Source organism: Anabrus simplex, chromosome 11 (assembly GCF_040414725.1).
Source record: "Anabrus simplex isolate iqAnaSimp1 chromosome 11, ASM4041472v1, whole genome shotgun sequence".
Classification (NCBI taxonomy): domain Eukaryota; kingdom Metazoa; phylum Arthropoda; class Insecta; order Orthoptera; family Tettigoniidae; genus Anabrus; species Anabrus simplex.
This window is the reverse complement of record NC_090275.1, coordinates 26,503,968-26,531,503: the sequence shown is the minus strand read 5'-3', so window position 1 is coordinate 26,531,503 and position 27,536 is coordinate 26,503,968. Positions and strand designations below refer to the sequence as shown.

At 40.7% G+C, this 27,536-nt stretch overlaps 1 protein-coding gene across 1 annotated transcript in view; it reads right to left on the bottom strand.

Annotated features, from left to right (window-relative positions):
- LOC136883103 (transmembrane protein 151B-like) overlaps nucleotides 1-20,160 on the bottom strand; it is a 54,512-nt gene extending 34,352 nt beyond the window's left edge. Inside the window, exons 1-2 of the mRNA XM_068229585.1 lie at nucleotides 20,068-20,160; nucleotides 11,429-11,560 (exon numbers count right to left, since the gene is read on the bottom strand). Coding sequence (XP_068085686.1) covers nucleotides 11,429-11,560; nucleotides 20,068-20,160 — 225 coding nt within the window. The remainder of the gene's footprint in view (nucleotides 1-11,428; nucleotides 11,561-20,067) is intronic.
- Between the last annotated feature and the right edge of the window lie 7,376 nt (nucleotides 20,161-27,536).

Below are 27,536 nucleotides of genomic sequence, written 5' to 3'. Positions count from 1 at the left end.
AAGAGCGTGCAAACAGAATCTTCCATTTAATATAAAGAAAATTGAGGATTTGAAAAAAACAATGGAAGGATAAATACGGAATAAAGGAGAAATTCAAAGATTCTGGAAAACCGTGTATGACTGGGACATCAGTGACAGAGAGATTGGTTAAAAGTGATTTTCTTTTCAAAATCATGTTACGGCGTATACTTTCATATAAACAACCCATGTGGGTGGGGCGGGAGAATAACACCCACGGTATCCCCTGCCTGTCTCCCCCTGTGGGTTGGGCCGGTAGAATAACACCCACGGTATCCCCTGCCTGTCGTAGGAGGCGAATAAAAGGAGCCTCAGTGGCTCTGAACTTTGGAGCGTGGGTTGGCGACCACCGGGCCTTAAGCTGAGTCCTGACATTGCTTCCACTTACTTGTGCCAGGCTCCTCACTTTCATCTATCCTATCCGACCTCCCTTGGTCAACTCTTGTTCTTATCAGATCCCGACGCTATTACGTATGGAGGCCTAGGGAGTCTTTCATTTTCATGCCCTTCGTGGCCCTTATCTTCCTTTGGCCGATACCTTCATTTTACCAAGTGTCGGATTCCTTCCATTTTTCTCTGTGATGAGTGTTACATACAGGATGGTTGCCTAGTTGCACTTTCTCTTAAAACAACAATCATCACCACCACCACTTTCATATAAACACAATTTTCGGAAGTTTCTTGGCAATTTTTTGTTGACTGACACGTGAGTCTAGATGAATATTATAATTCAACATATTATTGTAAGAAGCATGAGCCATGTTATGATAACAAAATATCCATTAGTCTTTGAAATCGCGTAAGTCATGAAGTTTTGAACCAGACTAGCAACAACTGTAATATTTGTACAAACGAAGTTCATACCTCCATGGCATTCCCAGTCAATATTTAAATTTCAGAAACACTGAAAGCTTATCATTTCCTATACACAAATGCCTTTAACCGTGGTGTAGTGGTTAGTGTGATTAGCTGCCACGTCCGGAGGCCCGGGTTCGTTTCCCGGCTTTGCCACGAAATTTGAAAAAGTGGTAAGAGGGCTGGAACGGGTTCCACTCAGCCTCGGGAGGTCACCTGAGTAGAGGTGGGTTCGATTCCCACCTCAGCCATCCTGGAAGTGGTTTTCCGTGGTTTCCCACTTCTCCTCCAGGCAAATGCTGGGATGGTACCTAACTTAAGGCTACGACCGCTTCCTTCCTTATTCCTTGTCTATCCCTTCCAATCTTTCCATCCCGCGCAAGGCCCCTGTTCAGCATAGCAGGTGAGGCCGCTGAGCGAGGTACTGGTCATCCTCCTCAGCTGTATCCACAGACCCAGAGTCTGAAGCTCCAGGACACTGCCCTTGAGGCGGTAGAGGTGGGATCCCTCGCTGAGTCCGAGGGAAAACCGACCCTGGATGGTAAACAGATAAATCAGAAGAAGAAGCATATAAAACCTTTGAATAATTCATTATTCAGTTTTTCTTATTTCTCACACATTTACAAATCTTAACTTACGGGGTTTTGCTATAAAGGAGAGGCTCAGCCTGGGTATGACTTGGATTTAATTGACTAAAATGTAGGTTTAATTGGGTTTAATTAACACAGTCTGCCGCATATTTGCAGTCAACTACGTCCACTTGGCAGTCGTTACTGGGTCTTCATTCATTATGACACTACCACTGGTATACATTACGACCATTGATCGCTTTGTGGGACATGGACTACACGGGTACTTGTTGGTAATGCGGTCCACGTACACACGGGAAGCGGCGTCTCTCTGGTCACGTGACGACGTGCCTGGCCTGGGAACGAGGAGACGTGACACCACTTCACAACTGTGACAATAAAATAACTGGGCTGATTGCTTTTGTTCTATTATACGACACCAGCACTACACCTTTCAAACTCTCATTCGGCAATGGGACAAGAAATAGAAATGAACGATTTAAACCAGTATGGATGGGTGAATGAACAGTATAGACTTCTCTCCTGGTCACGGATGATCAGTAATTGTATCCTTTTATTGTGATCAGTTTATAATACAAAATATTAAAGATATTGGAACTAAACCGGCCGATTTGGCGGTGTTTTTTTTTTTTTTTTTTTTTTTGCTAGTTGCTTTATGTTGCACTGACACAAATAGGTCTTATGGCGACGATGGGAAAGGGAAGAGCTAGGAGTGGGAAGGAAGCGGCCATGGCCTTAATTAAGGTACAGCCCCAGCATTTGCCTGGTGTGAAAATGGGAAACCACGGAAAACCGTTTTCAGGGCTGCCGACAGTGGAGTTCGAACCTACTATCTCCCGAATAATGGATACTGGCCGCACTTAAGAGACTGCAGCTATCGAGCTCGGCGATTTGGCGGTGTTTTTAGGGGACGCAGCTGTGAGATTGCATCCGGGAGATAGTGGGTTCGGACCAGAATTTCGGTAGCCCTGAAGATGGTTTCGGTGGTTTCCCATATTTACACCAGGCAATTCTGTGGCTGTACCTAAATTAAGGCCACGGCCGCTTCCTTCCCCCTCACAGCCCTTTCCTATTCCATCGTCGGCATAAGATCTAGGCCTATCTGTGTCGATCCGATGTAAAAAAACAAGTTCTAAAAACTGTATTGCAACTAATAACACTTTCAAAATATAAATTTAAAGTCTAATCTCGATTACCCGAGTTAATGTGGACCAAGACTAGTTCGGATAAGCAAAAAGTGGGATAAAACGGATGACTACATAAACCTAACTTTTGATAAGAAATTAGACCAACTCTTTGCTCAATAAGTAAATCAGGTTAATATGAGCTCCAGACGTTTGAAAACAACAAGCATGCAATACTGTGCAGAACACTGAAAGCTTATCATTTCCTCTTTCTCTTTCTTTCGTCTCCACTCAATAATACTGTTTCACCACGATCTACCGTTTAACACAATACTTCTATCCTCTAGCTCCATCCCTCTGTGGGTAGGGGTGGTAGAAAAACATCCACAGTATCCCCTGCCTGTCGTAAGAAGTGACTAAAAGGGGCCCCAGGGGTTCTGAACTTTGGAGCGTGGGTTGGCGACCCTGGGGCCCTTACCTGTGTCCTGGCATTACTTCCACTTACTTGTACCAGGCTCCTCACTTACATCTGTCCTATCCCACCTCCCTTGATCAACTTTTTTTCTTTTCCGAAATCGACGGTATTTGAGCACTGGAGGCCCAGGGAGTCTTATTTTCACGTTCTTCGTGGCCCTTGCCTTTCTTTGACCGATATCTTCATTTTTTGAAGTGTCGGACCACTTCTATTTTTCTCTCTGATGAGTGTTATATAGAGGATGGTTGCCTAATTTTACTTCCTCTTAAAACCATAATCACCACCTTCACCACCGCATCCTCTAGTTCCAGATCGCCTCAAACTGGGGAGAGAGCATGTGTTTATTGTAATACATTTATTTGATACGTGCATTACATTATAACTCTTACTATTATTTTATCTATTACAACATTAACTATTATTCTTAAAACTAATAGTAATTATATTATTCATTCTACACGTTATTACCTATTTTTTCCTTTTTTGTCCTGGACGTAATACAGTGTTACATATTTTAGGACAGAGTTGTGTTTTCTTTTTGTCTTTCTTCGTTTCTTAATTCGTTTACCCTCTAGGATTGGTCTATCCCTCGAACTCAGTGAGGGATCCCACCTTTACCACCTCAAGGGCACTGTCCTGGAGCGTAAAATATTGTGTCGGGTGATAAAACTGAGGAGGAGGACCAATACATCGCCCACGCGGCCTCACCTGCTATGTTAAACAGGGGCCTTGTGGGAGGGATAGGAAGATTGGAAGGGATAGACAAGGAAGAGGGAAGGAAGCGGCCGTGGCCTTTAGTTAGGTACCATCCCGGCATTTGCCTGGAGGAGAAGTGGGAAACCATAGACAGAACACTTCGGGGATGGCTGAGGCGGGAATCGAAACCCCTCTACTCAGTTGGCCTCCCGAGGCAGAGTGGACCCCGTTCCGGTCCTCGTACCACTTTTCAAATTTCGTTACAGAACTGGGAACTGAAGCCGGGCCTTCGGGGGTGGCAGCTAATCACACTAACCACTACACCACAGAGATGGACAGCCCTTTTACCCTTCATTATTTTCGTTACTGCTTGTTTTATTTTTCTTACTTCTTTTTGCCACATATTTTAAAATACAAAAGAAAATGTTGTTCTTCCCGATGTAATACATTCTTTGGTTTGGTCATTTAACAATTATATAGAATTCTTTCTCTCTAATATTTTTTTAATGCCCCGTACCTAGATATTTTACTCTGATTTCATTCGTCTCCCTGCAAACTCTCGATAGAAGCGCCTCTTCCATTATTTCTTTACAAAATATTAATAGTATTTAGTTTATCTTCTAGTGATATCAACACACGTGTTCTTTTTCCACATATTTGAACGACAGTCGACATAGTGATTATATCACTGACAAATCCGGCCGCGTGGTCAGTGACAAATGATTCGAGCTGCGAAACGAGAGAATCGTCGTGTTGCACGTTCGATCTAGTACTGATCAGAAGAGAGTGGTTAGACTCGAGCCGTGAAGCAACAGCAATTTTTGTCACTGATGCAAACTTGATTGTTATTTTAATTATATTATTTGATCGGGCTCGGATAAAACGAAACCTCGGTTAATCGAGACTCGGATAATCAAGACTCTGCTGTACTTATAATTGTGTAACATCCGATGCAAACATGATTGTTATTTAAATTATATTTTTTGATCGGGATCGGATAACAGGAAACCTCGGTTAATGGAGACTCGGATAATCCAGACTCTACTGTACTTATACCTGTGTAACATCTGATGCAAACGTAATTTGTCATTTAAATTATATTTTTTGATCGGACTCGGATAACTGGAAACCTCGGTTAATCGAGACTCTACTATACTTATACTTGTGTCACATCTAAATACATATTGCATGCATGTTTAATAATTAGACATAAATAGACTTTTAGATGAATAACCACAGAATCTGTACTGGCTCTCTCGTCTTGTAAGCCTCAAAACATATCCGCCATTCTATGCTTTCCTGTGTAGCGGAGAAAATATTTGAGTTCTATTTTTCTTTTAATTTCCTCAGCAGCCTGCTGACTTTGCTTGACCTGTTTCTGGCACGTCCTTACTCGTACATGATGAAATTCTCCACACCATTTATTTATTTATTTATTTATTTATTTATTTATTTATTTATTTATTTATTTATTTATTTATTTATTTATTTATTTATTTAAACATTGCCTTTTACGTAGGTTGCCTCCAGTTACAAAAGGCAGTACACAGAACTTTAAAAAACGACATAAAAATTTTAAATGTTAAAAAGTTTGAAGAAAAATAAAATAGAAGAGAACAGAACAAAACAAAATAAGCAAAATGAGTCTGTCTCGCTGACGAACAAAGCATCTTCGTGCACAACCATAATTTGTTTTAATTTATAATAAGTGTATTAATTAATATTATCAGTGAAAAGAACTACACCCCCTGTGGGTGGAGGAGATAGAATAACACCCACGAATCCCCTGCCTGTCGTAAGAGGCGACTAAAAGGGCCCCAAGGGCTCTGAATTTTGGAGCTTGTGTCGGCCCCTTAGCTGAGTCCTGGCACTGCTTCCACTTCCTTGTGCCAGGCTCTTCACTTTCATCTATCCCATCCGACCTCCCTTGGTCAACTATTGTTATTTTCCGACCCCGACGCTATTAGGTTTTCGAGGCCTAGGGAGTCTTTCATTTTTACTCCCTTCGTGGCCCTTGTCTTTCTTTGGCCGATACCTTCACTTTTCGAAGTGTCGGATCCTTTCCATTTTTCGCTCTGATTAGCGTTATATAGAGGATGGTTGCCTAGTAGTTCTTCCTCTGAAACAGTAATCACCACTACCACCACAAAGGAACTACAGTAATATGAAATACTCTATTCATAATAAGACAACATTTACAGTGACGTAATGTACATATTGGGAAAATTTAGTAACGACAGCTTAGTATTATTCACAAAGAAACTTAAAAAATCAGATACCATATGTGTAAACCAATGTGAAGCAGAAATTCGCAAATTGGCATTGAAAAATCAATATTAATAACATGCAAGGTTATTTGATTAAAATGTTCACATATTCTAAAAAATTATGAATTTTTTTGACTAATTGACTTGGAGCCTCCACAGTAGAATGGTTACCGCGTCCTCAAATTAGTTAACCGTATTCTTTTTTTTTTTTTTGCTAGGGGCTTTACGTCGCACCGACACAGATAGGTCTTATGGCGACGATGGGATAGGAAAGACTTAGGAGTTGGAAGGAAGCGGCCGTGGCCTTAATTAAGGTACAACCCCAGCATTTGCCTGGTGTGAAAATGGGAAACCACGGAAAACCATTTTCAGGGCTGCCGATAGTGGGATACGAACTAACCGTACTCTGAAGTTCACCCTAGCAAGTAAGTCACTATCATCTATTATGCCATTTGTTATTTTATACAGAAATACTTGCTGATTAACTTCTCTTCGATTAATAAGAGTAGAGAATTTATATTCCTGGGGTAAGTATTTATAAGGTAGTCTTTCCTTTAGAGCAGAAATTTGATGTCTTTTACAGTAGACAATTTTAAGAAATTTCTTCTGAACCTTTTCAATATCATTTTTGTAGGATTGGTCACTACTTTGTAGTGTGGTCAAAGCACGTATGTTTTTTGAGTTCTCTAAAGTTTCTTGATGAAACCTAAGGACTTGCATCCTTCATTAACGACCTTTCCATGTGCGTTTTGAAACACCTTGTGAGCCCTAGATTCTTTGCTGAGTTTGTCTTCTGAAGGTTTATCTTATTCATTTCATAATGAAATAAAATTTCACTGAGTTTCTTGGGAAATGTCATACTTAAGCATTTATTAGCACCATACCATCTGAACACTGTACAACGTGATACACACTGGTTCCCATACACATCCGCCATCCGTCACCATAAACTGAATAACTGACGTTGGACAATTCTGGACGAATTCATTACAAAACCGTGTCAAGTCACTTTGCTTCAGCACGTACAAACAGCAGACTAACATTTTCCGACTATACCAAATTTCCTCCTGGCATACGCTATATTCCTTTTCTTCGAATGGCGATGCTGACTTATTTTAAAGAAATATTCCCAATATATGTTTGCAGTTGTTTTACGTCGCATTGACACTCTTAGATATTTTGGCGACGATGGGATAAAAGAGGGTTAAAACGAGAAAGGAAACAGCCGAGGCCTTAATTAACGCACATCCTCAGCATTTGACTGGTATGAAAATGGGAAACCACGCAAAACGATCTTTTCGCTACCAGTGGTGGTGTTCGAACCCAGGATCTAGCAAGCTCACAGCTTCGTGACCCTAACCACTCAGCCACTTCGCTCGTCCTCCAAAGTGAATGGTGTCATTTAAAATTCATGGATATCCACAGCCTGTTTCCAAACATTCGACCGGGTCAGAAATGGAATGAACGAAGACTCCATTTAGGGGGTGAGGACAGGAATTGTGCTGGCTGCCGAAGCTTGTCGCACTTCCCTAGGGCAATGAGGAATGACTGACAGATGAAATAAAATGATATTGGAGTGTTGCTAGAATGAAAGATGACAGGCAAAACCGGAGTACCCGGAGAAAAACTTGTCTCGCCTCCGCTTTGTCCAGCACAAATCCCACATGGAGTGACCCGGATTTGAACCACGGAACCCGGCGGTGAGAGATCGGCGCGCTGCCTTCTGAGCTACGGAGGCACTTATTTAAAATTAATGCAGTTAAATAATGATTAAAGGAAGGATTTGCAATTTGCTGCGCTGAATATTTTCAAGCACTGAGTTAATAAACCAGTTTTTTAAATGGAACATGTAAGTCCCACTCGAAGAAAGTTATAGAAAGTAATTACCAAAATTTCTATTTAAAAACTGAAATGCCATGTTGATTTTTTAGTATAAATACGCCAAATAACACTTTCAATTGGTTTACAGGTCACAAAGATTTAATGAGATCCTTAACGCTTTTCAAGAAATTCCAGTGTACTGTGTAGAGATGAGAAGAATACAAGAATGAGGAATGTGGCCTGCAAGCACGAACTTCTTGTTCTTCCCAGACGGATCGGTTCTTATCTGCTCTTATCTGCTACACGAAAACATTGACTCGCACTTTGCAGTTTGCTGGATTACAACTGACAAGAGTGAAGAGCTGCCAGTAGAAGATAATATAAAGTCGCCAGAGTAGTAGCGGAGTTGCTATGGTAACCATTGCGTCACTAGCTCTGCTGGTGAAAACCCCTTCACCCCGTGCCTCACCGGGCATGTGCATTCTTCTGATCTCCCAACAGTACATGGCTATCAAATTCCTTTAGGCTAAGGACAGAATATCGATATATATATGCATAGCTTTATTAAGGATTTAACATAAAATAATTGATAGTAATATCATTAAATGACAATACACTGCTCTTATTAATGTGCTAAATGTGGCCCGAATTGAGGGATGACGATTTTACAGTCATCTTTACAGCAACCTGTGTTTTGATAAGAATAGAAAAGTTTTACAGAGTAAATAGACTACAGAGAGAGAAGGAGAGGCTAGAACAAAGAAGGAGAGGACAGAAGACAGAGAGATGAGGAAGAAAATTCGGTCATCACAGGAATATCAGCGCTATATAGTGAAAGATTTCGGTAAAGCTAAAAAGTAACTCGTAAGTGTTCCTGCAATTTTTGCGGTCATTCTACATTCGCAGACTTGTTTTTCTTTTCATTTTTCAGCCATTACTTTTTATTGATATCATCTGTATTGTCTTCGTTTCAAAATATCCCTGTCTTAATAACTATTTATATAATTTTAATTCAATTAAACCCAGGAAAATATGCCAATTTAGATAGTGAGAGGGAAGTTTGAAACCAGTGTTAATTGCATTTTAGGTTTCACCCATATTCACCCCTCTTTGATATTTCAGTTGACACCCCCCTATATTTCTTAGCACATCTCGTTAATTTGTTCTCATGTCTTTTCTTTAGCAACGTGGATTATCACCTGTGCGTCAGTGGTTGGATACAAGACTTTCTGGAAAATTGATTGGTGGGAAAGTTGTTCTAAATGGCCAGCAAGGTTCCCACACCCGGTCACCTCTGCCTTTTGTAAGATGCGGCTAAACGAGGCTCAAGAGCTCTTAACTTTGGAGCGTGCGTTGGCGACCATGGGTCTCTTAGCTGAGTTTCGCCATATCTTCCACTTACTTGTGCCAGTATTCTCAGTTTCGTCTATCCTAATCGACCTCCCTTGGTCAGCTTATGTTCTTTTCCGACCCCGACGGTATGATGTATGGAGGCCTGAGGAATCTTCCACTTCCTCCCCTGATTAGTGATGAATGAGGATGATTCCCTAGTTGTACTTCCTCTTCAACAATAATCACCACCACCAGCAGCACCTCTTGACTTCCTACTATTGGATAATTAGAAATAAGTTATTTATACTTCACCGGAGAGAAAGCAAGAACTGGAAATTAGAACAACCGGAAAATATTCGGCGGATTAGTCAAGGAACTCTTAGAAGTTGCGCGTGGAGTTTCGAAATAATATGCATTAAGTGTCTAGCAAACATTTGGGCGCATTTTAAATATTTAATTTAGTTCATTGAATTAATTAAATTTCCGGAAATTAGTCATATTTTCACCCAGCTAATTTACACATTCTTTGTTCATGGTTCCAGGTTACCAACATAAGAACAAACAAAAGATGTGAGAATAAATGAATGAAATGTACAAAATATAATTATTTTTCAAAAAATAAGTTTAAAAATACACGGGTGTCACTTGAAATTTCAAAGGCTGGAGGTGGCTGGGGATGACGGGCAGAAATGTAAAATGCAATTAATGTTTGTTTTAAACTCCCCCCCTCAATGTCTAAACTGACATGCATTTTGTTTGAATTACATTAAAATTAAGTAATGAGTTATTTACATCGGGAAGTTTTGAAGCTGAAACCTTGTATATATAAAAATTGTATCTATTTCAAGTAAATATACAAAAATCATTACAAGCACAAACTAAAACAATACAGCAAATACAAATCAAAATCTGCTGTTTGACATTATATTGAGGTTATTAAACATATATCATCAGCACAAAGCAGGGGTGAGATTTTAAGAACAAGTAAATTCTTACTCAGAATGGGTTTCTTACATCAGATATCTCTAGAATTCAAGGATATATTATCTGTTCATACGAAAATGTAACTTAATCTATAACCACGTAAATAAATTTGTAGATGTGTCCGTATTATTCAAGATTTTCTCTCATACAGTATTTCGTACCACTTCTGTAACTCAATTTAAGACTGCATGCCGAGACTACCTGCTGAATGCAGCTGACAAAATGAATGAGTGAATGACTGAGTTAGAAAAGAAAATTGTACTGTATTATTGTATAAATTAGTTACAAATACTCTAAGCTCTGCTTCCATTCATGTATTACTACAGTGGCTATCTGTAAGAGAAGGCCAAGAGACCTAGCTTCGTCACCAACAAAGCATAATAAATAAATAAATAAATAAATAAATAAATAAATAAATAAATAAATAAATAAATAAATAAATAAATAAATAAATAAATAAATAAATAAATAAATTTAAACTACGAACACTTACAAGAACAATATCTCGATCAACGCAACACTCAGACACTACCAGACAGTCATCCGCCCGGAGGCTTTGTAGGCAGCTGAATGTTTGAACCTGATAAAAACAGGATTAGTCAGTAAGTTGGAACTGGTGGAGGGAAAGATTCTGAGGAAGATACTGGGACCCCAAAGAACAGAGGATGGATCATACAGAATGAAAATCAGAAACAAGAATTAAATCTCAAGGTGGAAAAGATCTCCGATACCATCCGGAAGAAGAGAGCCATTTTCATCGGACATATCTACAGAATGAAGGTGGGAAGGCTGATCATCAGATAATAAGATTTTTTAAGATTAAGAAAAGTACGGTGCGTTGGTATCAGAAGGTGAAGAAAGACCTGGAAGAAACGGGAATACAAGGAACGGAAAGCAGCAACAGGGATGCTTACAAGTCTAGAATGAAGGCCACGAAGAGGTTTCAAGAAAAAGTTAGATCCCGTAGCTAAGCGCCATGGACAGAAGAAATGAGGAGATTGCAGAATGAAGGGATGAAGGAGAACTGGACGAGGATTAAAGCTCAGAAAGAGATAAAGCTGAATTCAAATTAACGTGATCCATAGTCGGCAAAACGAAAGAAGAATAAATAAACACATAAATAGGCGTAGCTCTGATATTCTGCTGTGATGAGGTAGGAAATGCGGTGTGGCTACTTCTACGGGTGAACACACCACACTGAATACATACTGGTGGGCACACGGGCGAACAGAGGGATGGACGAACTGACGGACGGACAATGCTGACCTTGGTGACCTCGGTAAGGCGGCACCACGTGACGGCCCCGAGACAGCCGTAGATGAGCAGGGTGAGGATAAGGCATTTCCAGTTGGTGTCCCTCTGTAGGGTGCCGCATAGGGTCTGCTGGACAGGCCGTTGCTGAAACAGAAACGGAAACACCAGTTAGGGCTAAATTCAGTATCACATGACCGTACACTAATTAACAGTAAGGGCCCGATGACCTGCGATGTTAGGCCCCTTAAAACAACAAGCATCAATTAACAGTAAACAAGAAGGAATGTACAAAAGTAACTACAACTTCCTAAAATTGGCAGTATCCGTGTGGTCAAAATGCTATGCTGTTGCAATTTTGAATCTGTTCCATGTTCGCCACAGCTTGGCGCAAGAACAAGACCGTTCTATTTTTCGGTACATTTCATTGTAAACTGCTTTCTTGCTCTTCTCTTCCCTGATCGACTGTTATTCAGGGTCCACTTTTCTGGTCCATAGAGAGTACTCTGTTCACTTCTGTATCTGGCCCACTGGAAGGTCCTTCTTCTTCAAAGCTGTTTCAGCAGTTCACTACCATGTTGCTCTTGGACTTCCCCGGCTTTTACTTCCCGTATTAAAGACCTATTAGCAAACCTATACACAATTATCTTTCATTTATGATGATTTATTTAGCGTATGGCTGGAGATACAGTCTCTGTTTTAGGTATGATCTATACTACTATATACGCATATCAATATTTTGTGTGTAGTCTATAATTTGTGGGGTCACTAGACCAAAGTCACTAGCACTGCCATTATCTTACAATCGGTGATGATGTGCTGGATCGTCTGTTGTGTAGTACCGCCCATGCCTAAATCTCAAACAGAATACGGACGTGCCGATTCTGATGAGGATATTAGCCGTTCGACCTATAAGGGTCTTGGGTGCTATTTCATTACTTGTCTAACTAGGGCTGCATTGATGTGAAGGTGAGGGGACCTGTTGGAACGGAGACGGAACTGTTCAGAATGTGACCTGCGCCATTTTTAGGGACGACTAAATTTAGAAATGACCTCGGATCGTTTATAGCGGAGGCCAAGGATATCATAGTTGCCCAACGTAGTGATGAGGGGATTGGGCTTGCGGATTAGTCCAGAATGAAATTTCTGGGACGTCGTATTTATTCTGGTTCTATTCTCTTCAATGCTTAGGGAGGGTTGGTTGTCCCGATTCCGTCCAAGCCGGTGTGCACCTGAGATGAGACGAAGCACACGGTTTTGGATGCCATTCCCCACTGGCACTGGCATACTCTAGAATTGGTCGAAGTAATGTCTTGTACAGCGTGAGCCTGTTTTCTAGGTCAAGACCTTGATCGACTTTCATAAGGGGTACAATTTCAGATAAGCGTCTATTCGCTTGGGCCGAAATCGAATTAATATGGTCTTTGAAAGTAGGGTAACTCCCAGGTATTTAGTTGCATTTCTTCACCGGATCACTTTGCCAAAAAGGACCAGTGGAGAGGGTTAGTCTTGGCACGTTTTGAAAATAGAGTTGCATTGCTTTTGTTAACGTTAACGTAGATTGTCCTCTTTCGAAGCCACGGTTTGTGAGTAGAGAGGGCATCTTGGATGTTGACATTCTGTTCCACTTGTAGTGGAAGGCTGCACAGTTCTTGGACCGTAGTCTACGAGGGAGGTTGAAACCAGATGATGGCGTTTTCCTCACAGGATGCATTGTTGGGTAGTATTTGTCGTCGAGTCCCTTCTGCCATTCAAAGAAAGCTTGCTAGTTTCTGTTCCTCAAGTTCATGGCATATCATTGCTGCCGGGACAAAACCTCCTATGTGAAATATTTTAGCTTAGAACTTTGACCGGTAAGGTTCTCTCATCTAAGGTACAATACTGTGTGAATATTTTCAAGGCATTGTTGCTCTTCATAATGATGTGCTGCGGGTCAGTATATCTCCAAAAAGATTATCACATAGGAGGTTTTGTCCCGGCAACGACGACATACTAATCGCCTGCAATGAAGAAAACCACGAACAAGAGATTTATGGCGATATATTGGTACTTTAAGAACTGTGAAAACTTTCAGCTATATCTCCTGTAAAGTTTAGAATAAATGACTTAGCAACTTCTGATTCCAGGTGTCACATTTAATCTCCACTTTAATTTGTATGTTCTTATTGTTTCTAGTTACTGTACATGAATTAACCCAACTTCTGCAGGTATTTTGGGTCTCCTCTCGTCATTAGTGATTTGTGTTTCTCCTGCAATAGAGCAGGTTCCGCTGTATTGCAAGTCAATCTCCACTTGGTTCTATTGAGTGCATCTTTTGCAACAAGATGAACATAGCGCATGTCTTCTTGAAGGCGATCAAGGCAGCGTTTTTTTGGGCCGACCACGTGGGTGATTTCAGGATGCCGTGATGCGTAGTGCCGTCTTTACAATAGATTTACCTCATTTGGGTTTCAAGCATCTTGTCTACAATCGGGGCAACTCCCATGATTTTCCGGATGTCTATGTTGGTGATATCATCTAGCCGGGTCAGTCCAAGTGACCAGCGAAGCATATGCATCTCCATGACATGAAGTGCTTGTTCGTGTTTGACTGTTGATGGCCAGCACTCGGAGCCATACAGAGCGACATCCCTAATTGTTCCTAATTTGGAGCCGCATAGTTCTTGTGCCAGTTCCTTCAATTGGAGATAAGCGTGTCAAGTTTTTCGTGTTGTCGCAGAAACAAATTTGAGACAACTGCGTCCAGCCACCGGATCCAAAGCTGCATTAACAGCAGGAGAAGGTAAGAAAAGGTCAAATGTAACTAATACTTCATAAAGGATATAAATAATAATTCGTAGTCCAGACGCTATATATACTCCGACTTCTTGTCTCTGACTTTTTTTGTCCTGGTGACAAGCTTGAGTCGCTAAATAATACAGAGAAACTTGTGATGTAACCGACAATGAAAGAATAATATTATTCCATGATGGTGGTTACCAACTTTATGTGAGAAGTAGTAGAAGAAGAAGTTGATGCTCCGACATCGTGAGCGTTGCTGACGAAACGGCTGGAAATATCTAACATCACGCTCCCCCCACTCCTAACGGTCCTGCCTAAGCGTAGCAGAAGCGCGGGGCCAGTCCTACCAACTGTTGATGTTCAGGAAAAAATCCCGTTTATATTTGATTGACTTTCGTATTTGGGGCCCAGCTCTTATCAAAATCACCCACTCGATAGTGAAAGCGAAGTTCATAATAGTCTTTCACATGCCACATGAAATGTTGCCTCTGAGACTTGAAGGTCAGCTCACCACAAATATAGCAGAAAATATGTGCATAGTTTACACACTTTCTTGGCATGATGGAAAAATAAAAACACTAAAACACAACATACCAATACACTGCAGAATAGAATAAAATAGAATATATTTATTTATCACCTACAGGATATCCCAATTACAGAAGATGTAATAGAAAATAAAATAAAAAATAAATTAAAATTAAATTAAATAATTAAATTAAATAAGCTTACGAAAGACACCTATAACAAAAAATCCCTCTCCTGGAATTCCAAGATCAGACATTATAATACAGTAGTCAAGCCGGAAGCCCTGTATGCTGCAGAAACTCTATCTATAACTATGCATGGTCCAATGGAAAAGTTAGAGATAAAGGAAAGGAATATTCTACGAAAAATTCTAGGCCCCAAATTTCATAATAACGAACTTTCACACATCCGCAATGAAACTCTGTATAGGAAATCAGAAAGGATTTCCGACACAATAAGGAAAAGGAGAATTGACTTCTATGGCCACATCCTAAGAATGGATCCGAAAAGGATAACTAAAAGAATCTTCGACTATTTCCGTAATAAGAAAACCAAGCCGAACTGGTTTAAGGAAACTGAGAAGGACCTACGAGAATTCCAAATTACAGAAGAGATGCTTGTAGATGGATCTGCAAAGAAAATAACCAAAAATAAAATGTGGTTTCAGGTCAGGGTGAAGCCCAATCGACTGTACAGAATTTCTGAAGAAGAAAGGAAGGCAAGATCTGAAAGAGTGAAAAAGTACTGGAAGGACAGGAAAACACGACTCACTAACCGTTGATTGATCTATCGTACCCCAAAGAGGGTGAAACGGACAAGAAGAAGAATTAATATACATACAAATATACAAATAAAGATATAAATCACATGTTTTATACAGATTATTTACATAATTTACAAACTTATCACGTTCCGTCCTTGAGAAGAGCTTTACGAATTGCAGTGGAATGGTGGTGAAAAATGTCGAGTGACCCTTCCAGCTGATTTATTGTCCTAAGAGCTTGCATGAACCAACAATTTTCACGCGCCACCGTCCTACATTTGGGCAGGTGGAATGTACATTTCTGCCTCGTTCGTCTGCTTGGAACATGAAGTGGGGTCGACTCCAGTATAGCCGGACAGTCCACTTCACTCTTCAAGCATTTAATCGCTAACATTGCGTTCGCACATTTTCGGCGCGTTGCCAGCGTATTCATTCCAAGAATGTTTACAAATTCTTCACACCTGCTTGAAGAGAGTGGCATGCCCAGGAAGGAAATATTTCACTAGTGATATTCGTGCTAACACGGTCTCTGTCTACACTATATTGACATATCACAATGCCAGACTGACAGGTCTGCGCGTGTCAAAACAGGAATGAACCTGCCCAGTCTTGTCTTTTCGTGCTTCAGCATGATATTACATATAATTTCCTTAAATGCAGCTTGAATAAAATCGATACATATGAGATAAATGTTCCTATGACAGGTGAAAGAGAATGCTAAACCAAATTTAAAAAAAATTGCTGTCAAAAAAAGACTGTGCCTGATGGAAACATACTGTCTACATATCTGAATTCAGTATGACAAAATGCATTAGGTTCACTAATCAGCTTTATTGTGAAATAAACCTTGTCGACCAGTGTAGTTATGCAAATCTCACTGCAGAATTGTCATGCGGGTAGAAAACACTGGCGCCTTGTTCGAATACGTTTGCATTCTAACCTTTTACTGCCTGAAAATCCTTTCCTTTGAAATTAATAGAGTCCGGATTTCTAGGCAGTAACAAGTTAGAATGCGAAGTTATTAAAGCGGGTAAGAAGTACTGTATATTCTACCCTACACAACGCATGTGTTATGAGTTTTGCATAAATTTTAGGGGTGTGGCCTAGCAGAACCCCTTTAATTTATGTTACACTTGCTACATAACAGAAGAACGGGCTAGTCGAGGCTTCCTAATAACCAAATTAGTTTGCATTCTTTCCTGTTACTGCATAAACATGCTGAGTCAAGTACTAATTAAAATCCCAGACCCCGCCGGGAATCGAAAACCGAACCCGCTGAACTGAAGGCCTCAGCCTGGCAAGCCGAGATCGAGTGAGAGTATTGGAACAAGTATTGTTTGCAATTTGTCTTGTGTTGAGAGGAATAGAATAAACGATTCGATCGCATCCGGAGAATGAACCAGCCTCCAGGGAGCTGTGCGAGGAAATGAGAAACGCAGTAGTAACAGAGACTAGAAGAGAGCCAAAGATTTGATGAGAAGAACGAAGGGACTGTGCGTGACGTCTTCTCCCGCGCTTGGGTTGTAGATCAAATCCAGACACAGTCGACTGGTATTCGAGAAGTTATTAAATATGAGAACCCTCTGTGTTAGGAGAAGTACGAAGTGAGAAAAACCAAACAGCGATTGCAGCGCGTCCTCTAGAAACCATTTGCACTTACATACTACGATCCTAGAAATGAACGAACAATCGTTTTCATTGGTCAGCTTTGAAAGACGCGCTTTCCACGTCTTGGGCGTGAATTTACTCGCTGCTGACGATTAAGATGCCAGATACCATACCACCTTGACTACTTTTACGAAATAAAAATCATACGCCTCAACCCAGGATCGACCCCTCAACCTCCTGCATGCTAACCCAAAACTCTATCCACTGCACCAACTGTACAGCGCAACTATTATGTGCTGACAGAGGTAGTTACCCTACATGTGGTTACAGTGTTGCCAGATTGCCACTTTTCAATGTCCTTTTTCTGCCGGATATACTCGCAGGATGAACTTTTGTGAGAGACCATTTTCTTATTGCTGGCATGTGAGGAGTTGCCCGTGTGCGCGAATTTCGGTTCACCCTGTGTACTCGCATCGGATTCGCACTACGTTGCATGTCTGCTGCAGCATCGCCCTCAAATGGGAACTTTATGATCACGCTTTATATTTGAGCACCTTCAACTATCCATCAAAAATGTGTCTTCCTCTACCTGTCTTCCCGTCCGCCCCCAGTAATGATTAGTGCTATTGGCTGCTGGGTTCGGTTCCTCGTGTACTGTCAAAAATTAAAGATTGGCAGGATGGTTGATACGTTATTAAAATGGTACATGCAGCTCACCTCCATTGCGGGTGTGCATGAAAAGAACACACGAGTTTATTTTCACCCTTTCTCCTCGCCTCCGCGGCTCAGGCGGCAGCGTGCCGGCCTATCACCGTTGGGTTCTGTGGTTCAAATCCCGGTCACTCTAAGTGTGCTGGACAAAGCGGAGGCGGGACAGGTTTTTCTCCGGGTATTCCGATTTTTCCTGACATCCTTAATTCGAGCAACACCCTCAAATACCATTTCATTTCATCTGTCATTCCTTAATCATTGCCCCAGAGGATTGCGACAGGATTCGGCAGCCGGCACAATTCCTATTCTCGCTGCTAGATGGGGCTTCATTCATTCCGTTCCTGACCCGGTCGAGTGACTGAAAACAAACTGTGAATATTCGATTTTCGACCTCTAATCCCGAAGATCTCTTCGTCGTATGCCTAAAATAATCCATCTTGCATTGTTCGATGGAATTGATGATGATGATGCTTGATGTTTTAAGGGGCCTAACATCGAAGGTCATCGGCCCCGTTCGATGGAATTATGCATCTCTTTCTCTTTATTCATTCGGCTCAATTGGTTTTGGTTAAACACATACTTTAAATATTGGTGTCCCGGTAATGCTAATTTTATTTTTGTGGACGCAAATTATGGCAAATAATTCCGCATCGCAGTATTACTGATCTATATGGGGCAGTCAAATGAAAACCAAACATCCGCTATGATGCGACCATGGATTGGTTTCATTCAAAATGTAATTACCAAAAGCGTTAAAACATTTATTCCACTGGGAGACGAGCCGATGAATTACAGTTTTGTAGAAAGAGGTAGGTCGCTGACGGACGCACAACCGCAATCATCTTGCACTTCCTTGTCCGATTGAAATCGACATCCACGAATGTCTTTCTTCAGGTCGCCAAAATTGTGAAAATCACAAGGTGAAAGATCCGGCCTGTACGGATGATGTCGAAGTGTTTCCCATGCAAATCGCTGAAGCGTATGGGGGCGAACATTATAATGTAACAAGATGACTCCGTCCGACAGCATTTCAGGGCGTTTTGACCTTTTTTTTTGCTAGTTGCTTTACGTCGCATCGACACAGATAGGTCTTATGGCGACGATGGGATAGGGAAGGGCTAGGAGTGGGAAGAAAGCGGCCGTGACCTTAATTAAGGTACAGCCCCAGCATTTGCCTGGTGTGAAATGGGAAACCACGGAAAACCATTTTCAGGGCTGCCGACAGTGGGGTTCGAACCTACTATCTCCCGAATACTGGATACTGGCCGCATTTAAGCGACTGCAGCTATCGAGCTCGGTAGTTTTGACTTTATGGTGCGTCGTAGTTTCTGGAAAGTGTCTTCATAACGGTGTGCCACCAGAAGACGAACCACACTTCTCTGCTCTTCTTTGCTTGCCTCCATTTCTACAGCTGGACGAACACACTAGACCAGTCCGCGCACCAGCAAAGACATAATCCAACAACTGCGTGCACCTGCGAGTTGACATTATGTATTTCTCCCTCCACGGCGATGGCAGTATCGATACGTAACGACAGTGTTGCCACCTTTCGCGTGGATTGTGTGTTATGCTGGGTGTTCGGTTTCCATTTGACTGCCCCTTATAGTTCCGTGAGTCACAGTCTAGTTCAAAGCCATTTCGGCATTGGAACTCTTCATCGATCGCAGGTCAGTATTAACGAAGCTGCTGCCCTCCGTCAAGAAGTGTAACAGTGGCATTTTCTGTCCTAAGGGACCATCACTCATCTATGCCCATGTGTGTTGTATGTTGGGTATTCAGCCCGAAGGCTGGTTTGATCCTCTGCAGCTCGGCCAAGACCTGTCATAAATAGCCTAGGCGTCACTGAAGAGGCGTGCTAGGGAAATAAGGAGTGAGGTACTTTCCCGTTGCTTTCCTCACCGAGAAATCCGCTGCTATTACATATCAGTCTGCCAAGCCCACCGAAATACATACACCAACCGACCCTATGAGCGATATTTTCACACCATTCATAACAGGGACTGGCTGAAAAAGGAATGGAATTACTAGCATCACTCGTACCTCAGTCACTTTCATATTGTCAAAACCAAGGATGAGACTGAGACAGGTCAATGAAAGTAAAAAAATTGATATAGCCCATACCAGAAGACATAGTGCACTGTAAACACTACATCTCACCAGCAAAGGCATATCTATACCCATAATATTAAAAAAAGCGTTTTGACTGGGCGGGAGGGAGGAACATTATATGGTGTTGCCGCATTCCTATATTCCTTTCTCCTTACCTTCGCTTCCGGATCACCTGCTCGTTCGTTCAGACCACTTTGTTCTGTTGTACGTAACTCAGAAGTGAGAGGTTTGGCAACTCCAAGCAACATGATCTCATCTCTATGGCAACAGCAGTGGGTCCGTCCACGTGGCCATGGCAACCATACCCCCACTTTTTCTCCCCTCCCAGGCAGGCAGTAAATGGACCCCCCCCCACTAAGAACTGTCAGAACGGATCTTTCAATACTGCGAAGTTCATACGTCGAAGCTACGATAAATTGCGTATCAGTGGTTCATTCTGTTACTATAATTTATTGTTCTTCCTTTGCTAACGCATTTACTTCACACTGACAAATCGAAAGATTTCGGCATTGTAAGGACAGGAGAGGGATAGGTTTGAAAGGCAGTCTTAAAATTAAGGTACAGACCAACATTTTTCTGGTACGAAATTGAGAAATCACGAACGTCTTCAGGACTTCCGACGGGGTACTCGTGATATTTGTGTTACGGGTCAGTATTTCTCTGGCATCGTCACATAGCAGGCGCAGCAACAATATTTCAACTAAAATAATGGTTGTACAAATTTAGCACCTTAATGTGTGTGTGAATGTGTAAACCTCTATTTCAGATAATAAGAGACATTCACCCTGTTTGACAAGTATGTTGGCGTATTTGTCATGTTCGTGAATTATATGTTTTAATCGGTTCAAAATGAGCAATCAAATAGCTGTCAATACAACATTCATTAAGGCAAGTACCTCTAAACTAACATTCCAGTAGACATGCTGATGGCTTGAGGATTACGCGCCCAAGACAATTTTAAATAAATAAATAAATAATTAAATAGAACATCTACTTTTCAACGTCGTTGACAATTAACGAGTTTTGAGTTAAAAAATTACTGCATTTAATCTACTTTCACTATTTTTGTAGTGATTCATTCAAGTTATTCCAACTCCTTTCAAGTAAAGTAATTCTATGGGGAAGGAATTTTATGGAAGATAGAAATATTCACACTTCTAGAGCTTCAGGCGAGCAACGCAACGTTGAAAACATCCTATGGATATGAGTTACGAATTTTAGGTACCTAAAATATAATAAACTATGGGAATATGTTTTTTATTCTTAAAAATTACAATCCTTTTCATAATCGTCATTATCCGGTCGATTAGATTAGCAGTTTGGATTTTTCTACAACTACGAGCGCTAATGTGCGTCAATGAAGAGTTTCACTTGAACCTTTATAACTACATTTGGTGTGGATATTTTTCAAAAAAATCGAGAAAACGCCTGAGGATATTGAAACAAAAAACACATTACAGAAGTAATTGTGTAAATCAGTTAATTTGGCTCGGATAATCCAAAAGAAAACGAGTAAAGAAACAAGTGATTACAGGCGGTTTATCCAAAACTGCATTTAGGCCGGAAGTGATTTTAAAAATTTGTTTTTAAGTTTGATAGAGATATTGAATACCGACAATTTGAAACCTTTCCAGGCCTTTTAACACTTCGACTTTCGGCACAATTGAGGAAATTGCTCAATTTTACGTTTTCCGTGGTATGGGGGCCCCTAATTTATCTGCTTGGAAATGGTTTCAACATTAACAATAATTCTGAGATGAAAGAATTCTACAAGACAAATGAATGGAAAAAGACAACGAGGAAGTAAATAAAGAGTAGTAAATGGAAGAGCTCAGTGTTGCAAGCAGGGAAAGATTGAATATAGCATAAGGATGATTATCTTGGCAAATGGTAAAAACACTCAGACAATGGTTTTTATGTAAAAGAAAAGTCCATTATTTAGATCCGAAGATGAAGTTGGATGCTCGCATAGATTTTATTTCAAGTAAACTGTAAAGAGTAGTGTTTCTTTTGAATTTCATCAGATCTTGAGACTAGCTGGGAGAAAGTAAAGGATCACGCTCTATCCTCTCCGGAGTGACGTCATGCGCGACCATACTTCACAGATTCCGTGAACAGACTTTACTGTTCGCGTGAGGAAGGGCATCCGCCCGTAAAACAGGGTGGCTACACAGGCCATCTGCCATCCGTATAGGTCTAGGAAAAGCGACAGAAGGAGCAATTTTGTGAGTCTCTTTCCATACTCATTGAACTGCCCTCGTAAATTCATATTCCATCACGAAAGAAATTAGGACTCGGTTTCATTTCTTAAGAATTTCAATACTTTTCAATTCTTGATAGACAACATGCACAATTTAACAGATACATTTATTCATATTCTTTATCTGGTACATGTTTTGATCTTTTGTAGTTATCGAAACACACAAGAAACATCTTAAAATCTATGAATGAATGAATGAATACAATGATGAGTAGCTCGAGTGGGTGAAAGCATTATTTAAAAAGGTCAGTAAAGCGTCTATCATAAAGTCTTTTTGCTTCTGTCCTCGTTAGATTGTAAAATATAATTGTTAAAACTACACTTGTTGATTTTAAAAAGTTGACTCGTTATTTTTTTGCTATTCTGCTTTACGTCGCACTGACACAGATAGGTCTTATGGAGAAGATGGGATAGGAAAGACCTAGGAGTTGAAAGGAAGTGGCCGTGGCCGTATTTTTAGGTACAGTTCTAGCATTTACCTGGTGTGAAAATGGAAAACCACGGAAAACCATCTTCAGGGCTGCCGACAGTGGGATTCGAACCCACTATCTCCCGGATGCAAACTCAGAGCTGCGCGATCCTAACCGCACGGCCAACTCGCCCGGTAGTTATTTTTTGTCGTTTGGGGCCGGGGAACTTCTCATATTCCTTAAAATGGACCTTGAAATTGTATAGACACCTTCTGATTAATGAATGTACCGAGCGAGTTGGCCGTGCTGTTAGGGGTGCGCAGCTGTGAGCTTGCATTCGGAGATAGTGGGTTTGAACCCCACTGTTGGCACCCCTGAAGATGGCTTTCCGTGGTTTCCCATTTTCACAGCTTAATTAAGGCTACGGCCGCTTCTTTCCCACTGCCTCCCTTTCTATATCATCGTCGCCATAAGGCCTATCTGTGTCGGTGCGACGGTAAACAACTTGTAATATAATAATAATAATAATAATAATAATAATAATAATAATAATAATAATAATAATAATAATAATAATAATAATAATAATAGCTGCAGTCGCTTAAGTGGGGCCTGTATCCAGTATTCGGGAGATAGTAGGTTCGAACCCCACTGTCGGCAGCCCTGAAAATGGTTTTCCGTGGTTTCCCATTTTCACACCAGGCAAATGCTGGGGCTGTACCTTAATTAAGGCCACGGCCGTTTCCTTCCCACTCCTATCCCTCTCCTGTCCCATCGTCCCCATAAGACCTATCTGTGTCGGTGCGACGTAAAGCAACTAGCAAAATAATAATAATAATAATAATAATAATAATAATAATAATAATAATAATAATAATAATAATCATCTTTATTTTCTTCTCTTTTAATCCGTTTACCTTCCAGGGTTGGTTTTTCCCTCGGACTCAGCGAGGGATCCCATCTCTACCACCTGAACGGTAGTGTCCTGGAGCAGGAGACTTTTGGATCTGGGATACAACTGAAGAGGAGGACTATTACCTCGCCCAGGCGGCTTCACCTGCTATGCTGAACAGGGGCCCGGTGTTGGGGATGGGAAGATTGGAAGGGGTAGACTAGAAAAAGGGAAGAAATTGGCCGTGGCCTTAAGTTAGGTACCATCCCGGCATTTGTCTAGAAGAGAAGTGGGAACCACTGATAACCACTTCGAGGCTGGGTGGACCTCGTTACAGCCCTTGTAACACTTTACAAATTTCGTGGCAGAGCCGGAAATCAATCCCTGGCCTCCGGGGGTGGCAGCTAATCACATTAACCACTGCAGCACAGAGGCGGACATAATAATAATAAACATCAATGCTGAAACACCTGTGTGTTGATTAAAATGCTGTTTACAAGTTAATTTTGTGTTGAATGGAGAAGTCTAGAAGAAAGGAAATATGAATAGGTATGCTAACAGAAGAAAGAAAGAAAGAAAGAAAGAAAGAAAGAAGGAAAGAAAGAAAATCTAATTGGGTGAAGGAAAATATAAGTTACTCACTCCCCATTCTCTTGGTCGCTTCCTAAATACGGTCTGATGTTCATCATCATCATCATCATCTGTTTACCCTCCAGGTTCGGCTTTTCCCTCGGACTCAGCGAGGGATCCCACCTCTACCGACGCAAGGGCAGTGTCCTGGAGCTTCAGACTCTTGGTCATGGGATACAACTGGGGAGAATGACCAGTACCTCGCCCAGGCGGCCTCACCTGCTATGCTGAACAGGGGCCTTGTGGAGGGATGGGAAGATCGGATGGGGTAGGCAAGGAAGAGGGAAGGAAGCGGCCGTGGCCTTAAGTTAGGTACCATCCCGGCATTCGCCTGGAGGAGAAGTGGGAAACCACGGAAAACCACTTCCAGGATGGCTGAGGTGGGAATCGAACCCACCTCTACTTAGTTGACCTCCCGAGGCTGAGTGGACCCCGTTCCAGCCCTCGTACCACTTTTCAAATTTCGTGGCAGAGCCGGGAATCGAACCCGGACTTCCGGGGGTGGCAGCTAATCACGCTAACCACTACACCACAGAGGCGGACCGGTCTGATGTTACCGAGGAGAATTAAAACTAAGAGTTTGTAAATCAATACGGAAGCGTAATACAGTTTATTACTTGCTATTGGAATATATTATGAGTCTAGCTACATGACAGTTCTGTGAATGTGAATAAGATAACGATGTTGTCAAGGCGAAGTGGAAGACGTTCAGGTACATGGAGGATGAATCTCTAAAGTACAAGAAGAAGGTTTGAATATCCTGGGGACATGGCTCGCTGGAGGCAGCATTATTGGAAAAGACATCAAGAACCGAATAAACCGCTACTACACATTCAAATGGCTCTCGCTGAAGCAAGAAGTTGAGAGCTCTGAATACCACGGTCCGTCATGTTCCCCTTTATGCTTCTCAAACGACGTGATGGTACTTATGGGTTGTTTCCAGCCAGGGAGATTTACGAGGCAGCGTAATTGCACGTTAACGACACAATCTAAACTTCTCCTTTTAAAATAAATATATTAATTTAACACCAAACACATTATAATACACTAGTACATAAGCTTGTCTTCGATAGTCGAAATTACTCTCTATAAAGTAACTGGAAATTCTAAATGGACGATTAATATCTATATGCATAAAATAACATGTCCTGCCTGACAGATTCATCAGCGCCGAGCCAAAACTACTGGACGTAAAGAAATGAGATTTTGGGGATACATTTATATTGCAGTATAGGTGCTTACTAAGGAAGGATTAGCTGCCTCTGTAGATCAGTGGTAGAGTGTCGGCCTCCGGATCCCAAGGTAGCAGGTTCAAACCCGGCAGAGGTAGTCGGATTTTTGAAGGGCGGAAAAAAGTCCATTCGACTCTCCATGTCGTACGATGTCGGCATGTAAAAGATCTATGGTGACACATTTGGTGTTTACCCGACAAAAATTAATTAAATCTCAGCCACAGACGCCCAAGAGAGTTTCGGTTTACTCGGTCTGCCATCTAATGGGCCTAGAGTAAAATGGAACGTCAAAATTGACGAGCAGACAGCCAGATGGCGTCAAATTGAAATGTCTGCACACGGTAGCTGAGGCCATACGATTATTATTATTAAGGACGAATTTTTGGATGTTATGTCGATAAGCGGGGAAAAGAGGGTGTGATTTTTTTAAATGAGTATATCTATATCTCACAAACGTAACAGTTGAAAGACGTGAAAATTGGTATTTGGAATCTCCTTTAAAAATAATGTAACACGTCTTATTTTTTCGTTTTCGGAAAATTCACTTAAGGAGGTGGAAAGGATTGAAAATGGGGATGAATTTTTTAATATGGAGTTCTGTTTTTTACAGTAGAATGAACCTTATAATACACAATATTTCTTTCTGTAAGCCTACATTTTTATCTAGTAATGTAAAATTGCCGAAAAACAGTCTTAACTGTATCCTGTTCTACCTCTACTTCTACCTATGTTTTAAGCCTACATTTCTTGCCTATTCCTTGCTTACTGCACTCGTGTATTAATTCTAGCAGATTTATGTATATATTTGTTTGTTTTTTTTTGAGGAAGAAGCTGCTGAGTGCATTGCTACAAAAAACTTGCTGTCACTCAGGTTTCGCTGCTGAAAATAAGCAAACAACAGCCTGGCATTGTGTCCTGCAAAACAAACTTTTCCGATCTGTGTGACTGGGAGAATTTTCGTGTACTGAAGAAAGGCAAGACAATGAAAGACTTAGCAGCTGTGGAATTGGAAAAACTTCCAGGTACAGTTCCATTGGCACCAAACAAGCAAAAAGATCTTTCCACCATTATTGATTATGTGAATGATACGAACAAGGGCTTTCTCCAACAGCTGTGAGCTCAATAAAGTCGATGCTGTCTCGTGGCACTTAGATCTATTAGCTGTGTCAAAACCTTTTGTACTTAGATCTTTCTGCTCAAAAGGTCACATAACTATTCCTTTTTTGAAGATAATTAAACAAACCTTTGTCAACATATTTATAATTATGTAAAGAGTTAATTTGTGTTTTTTATTATTATTATTGTGCTTTTACGGCCGCATTGGACCACTGTATTCAATTTCTGTCCGGTCTTCTATGATGTTTTATATTTTTTCTTTCCTGGTCTTCCAGTATTTCTTCATTCTATCTGATCTTCGTTGTCGTTCTTCTTCTGAAAATACCCTTTTAGTTGTTTCTATTTCATCACATTTTGGTAGGAACATAACTTTACTATTCTTCAATTTATTTACTTTGTTTGATTTATTCTTTAAATCCTCCAGTGTTATGTCTAATTCTTTCATGTCTGCTTTTATTTATTTTATCCAGACAGGTTGTTGGTTTTGTTTCCAAAGCTTTTCCAAAATTCTGCGTATTAACCTGTCTTGAGCTGTTCTCAACAGATCAACAAAGAATGATATTCTCTTCTTTCTCATGAAATCCGTTATAGGTTCTATTTCGTGATATACTGCTGAATTTGGGATGATGCACCATTCTCCTTCTTTTCGCTACTTCTTATTAATGCATGTTCTTACTATTCTTCTTTCTATTTTTAAAATTTTGTCTATGTTATTCTTTTGATTTAGTTTAAATAATGTTTCACTTCCATAAGTTATTTCAGGTCGGTATACAGTCTTATAATATTTCAATTTTGTATTTATTGACGAACATTTCTTGTTGTATGTGTTTCTGGTTACTTTTTGGGCTCTGGATAATTTATTCGTTCACTCTGTCCAAGAAAGTTTTTCATTGAAATTTTATGTTATAGTTTCTCTAAGGTATTTAAACTGTTTTAACATTTCTATTTCTTTTCCACATATCAGAACACTGCTTATTAAAAGGGGATCTATTGCCATTATTTTAGTCTTTTCAAATGAAAATTGTTAATCCTATTTTTCCAGCAATAGTTTGGAGACTTGTGATTTGATTCCGAGCTTCATTAA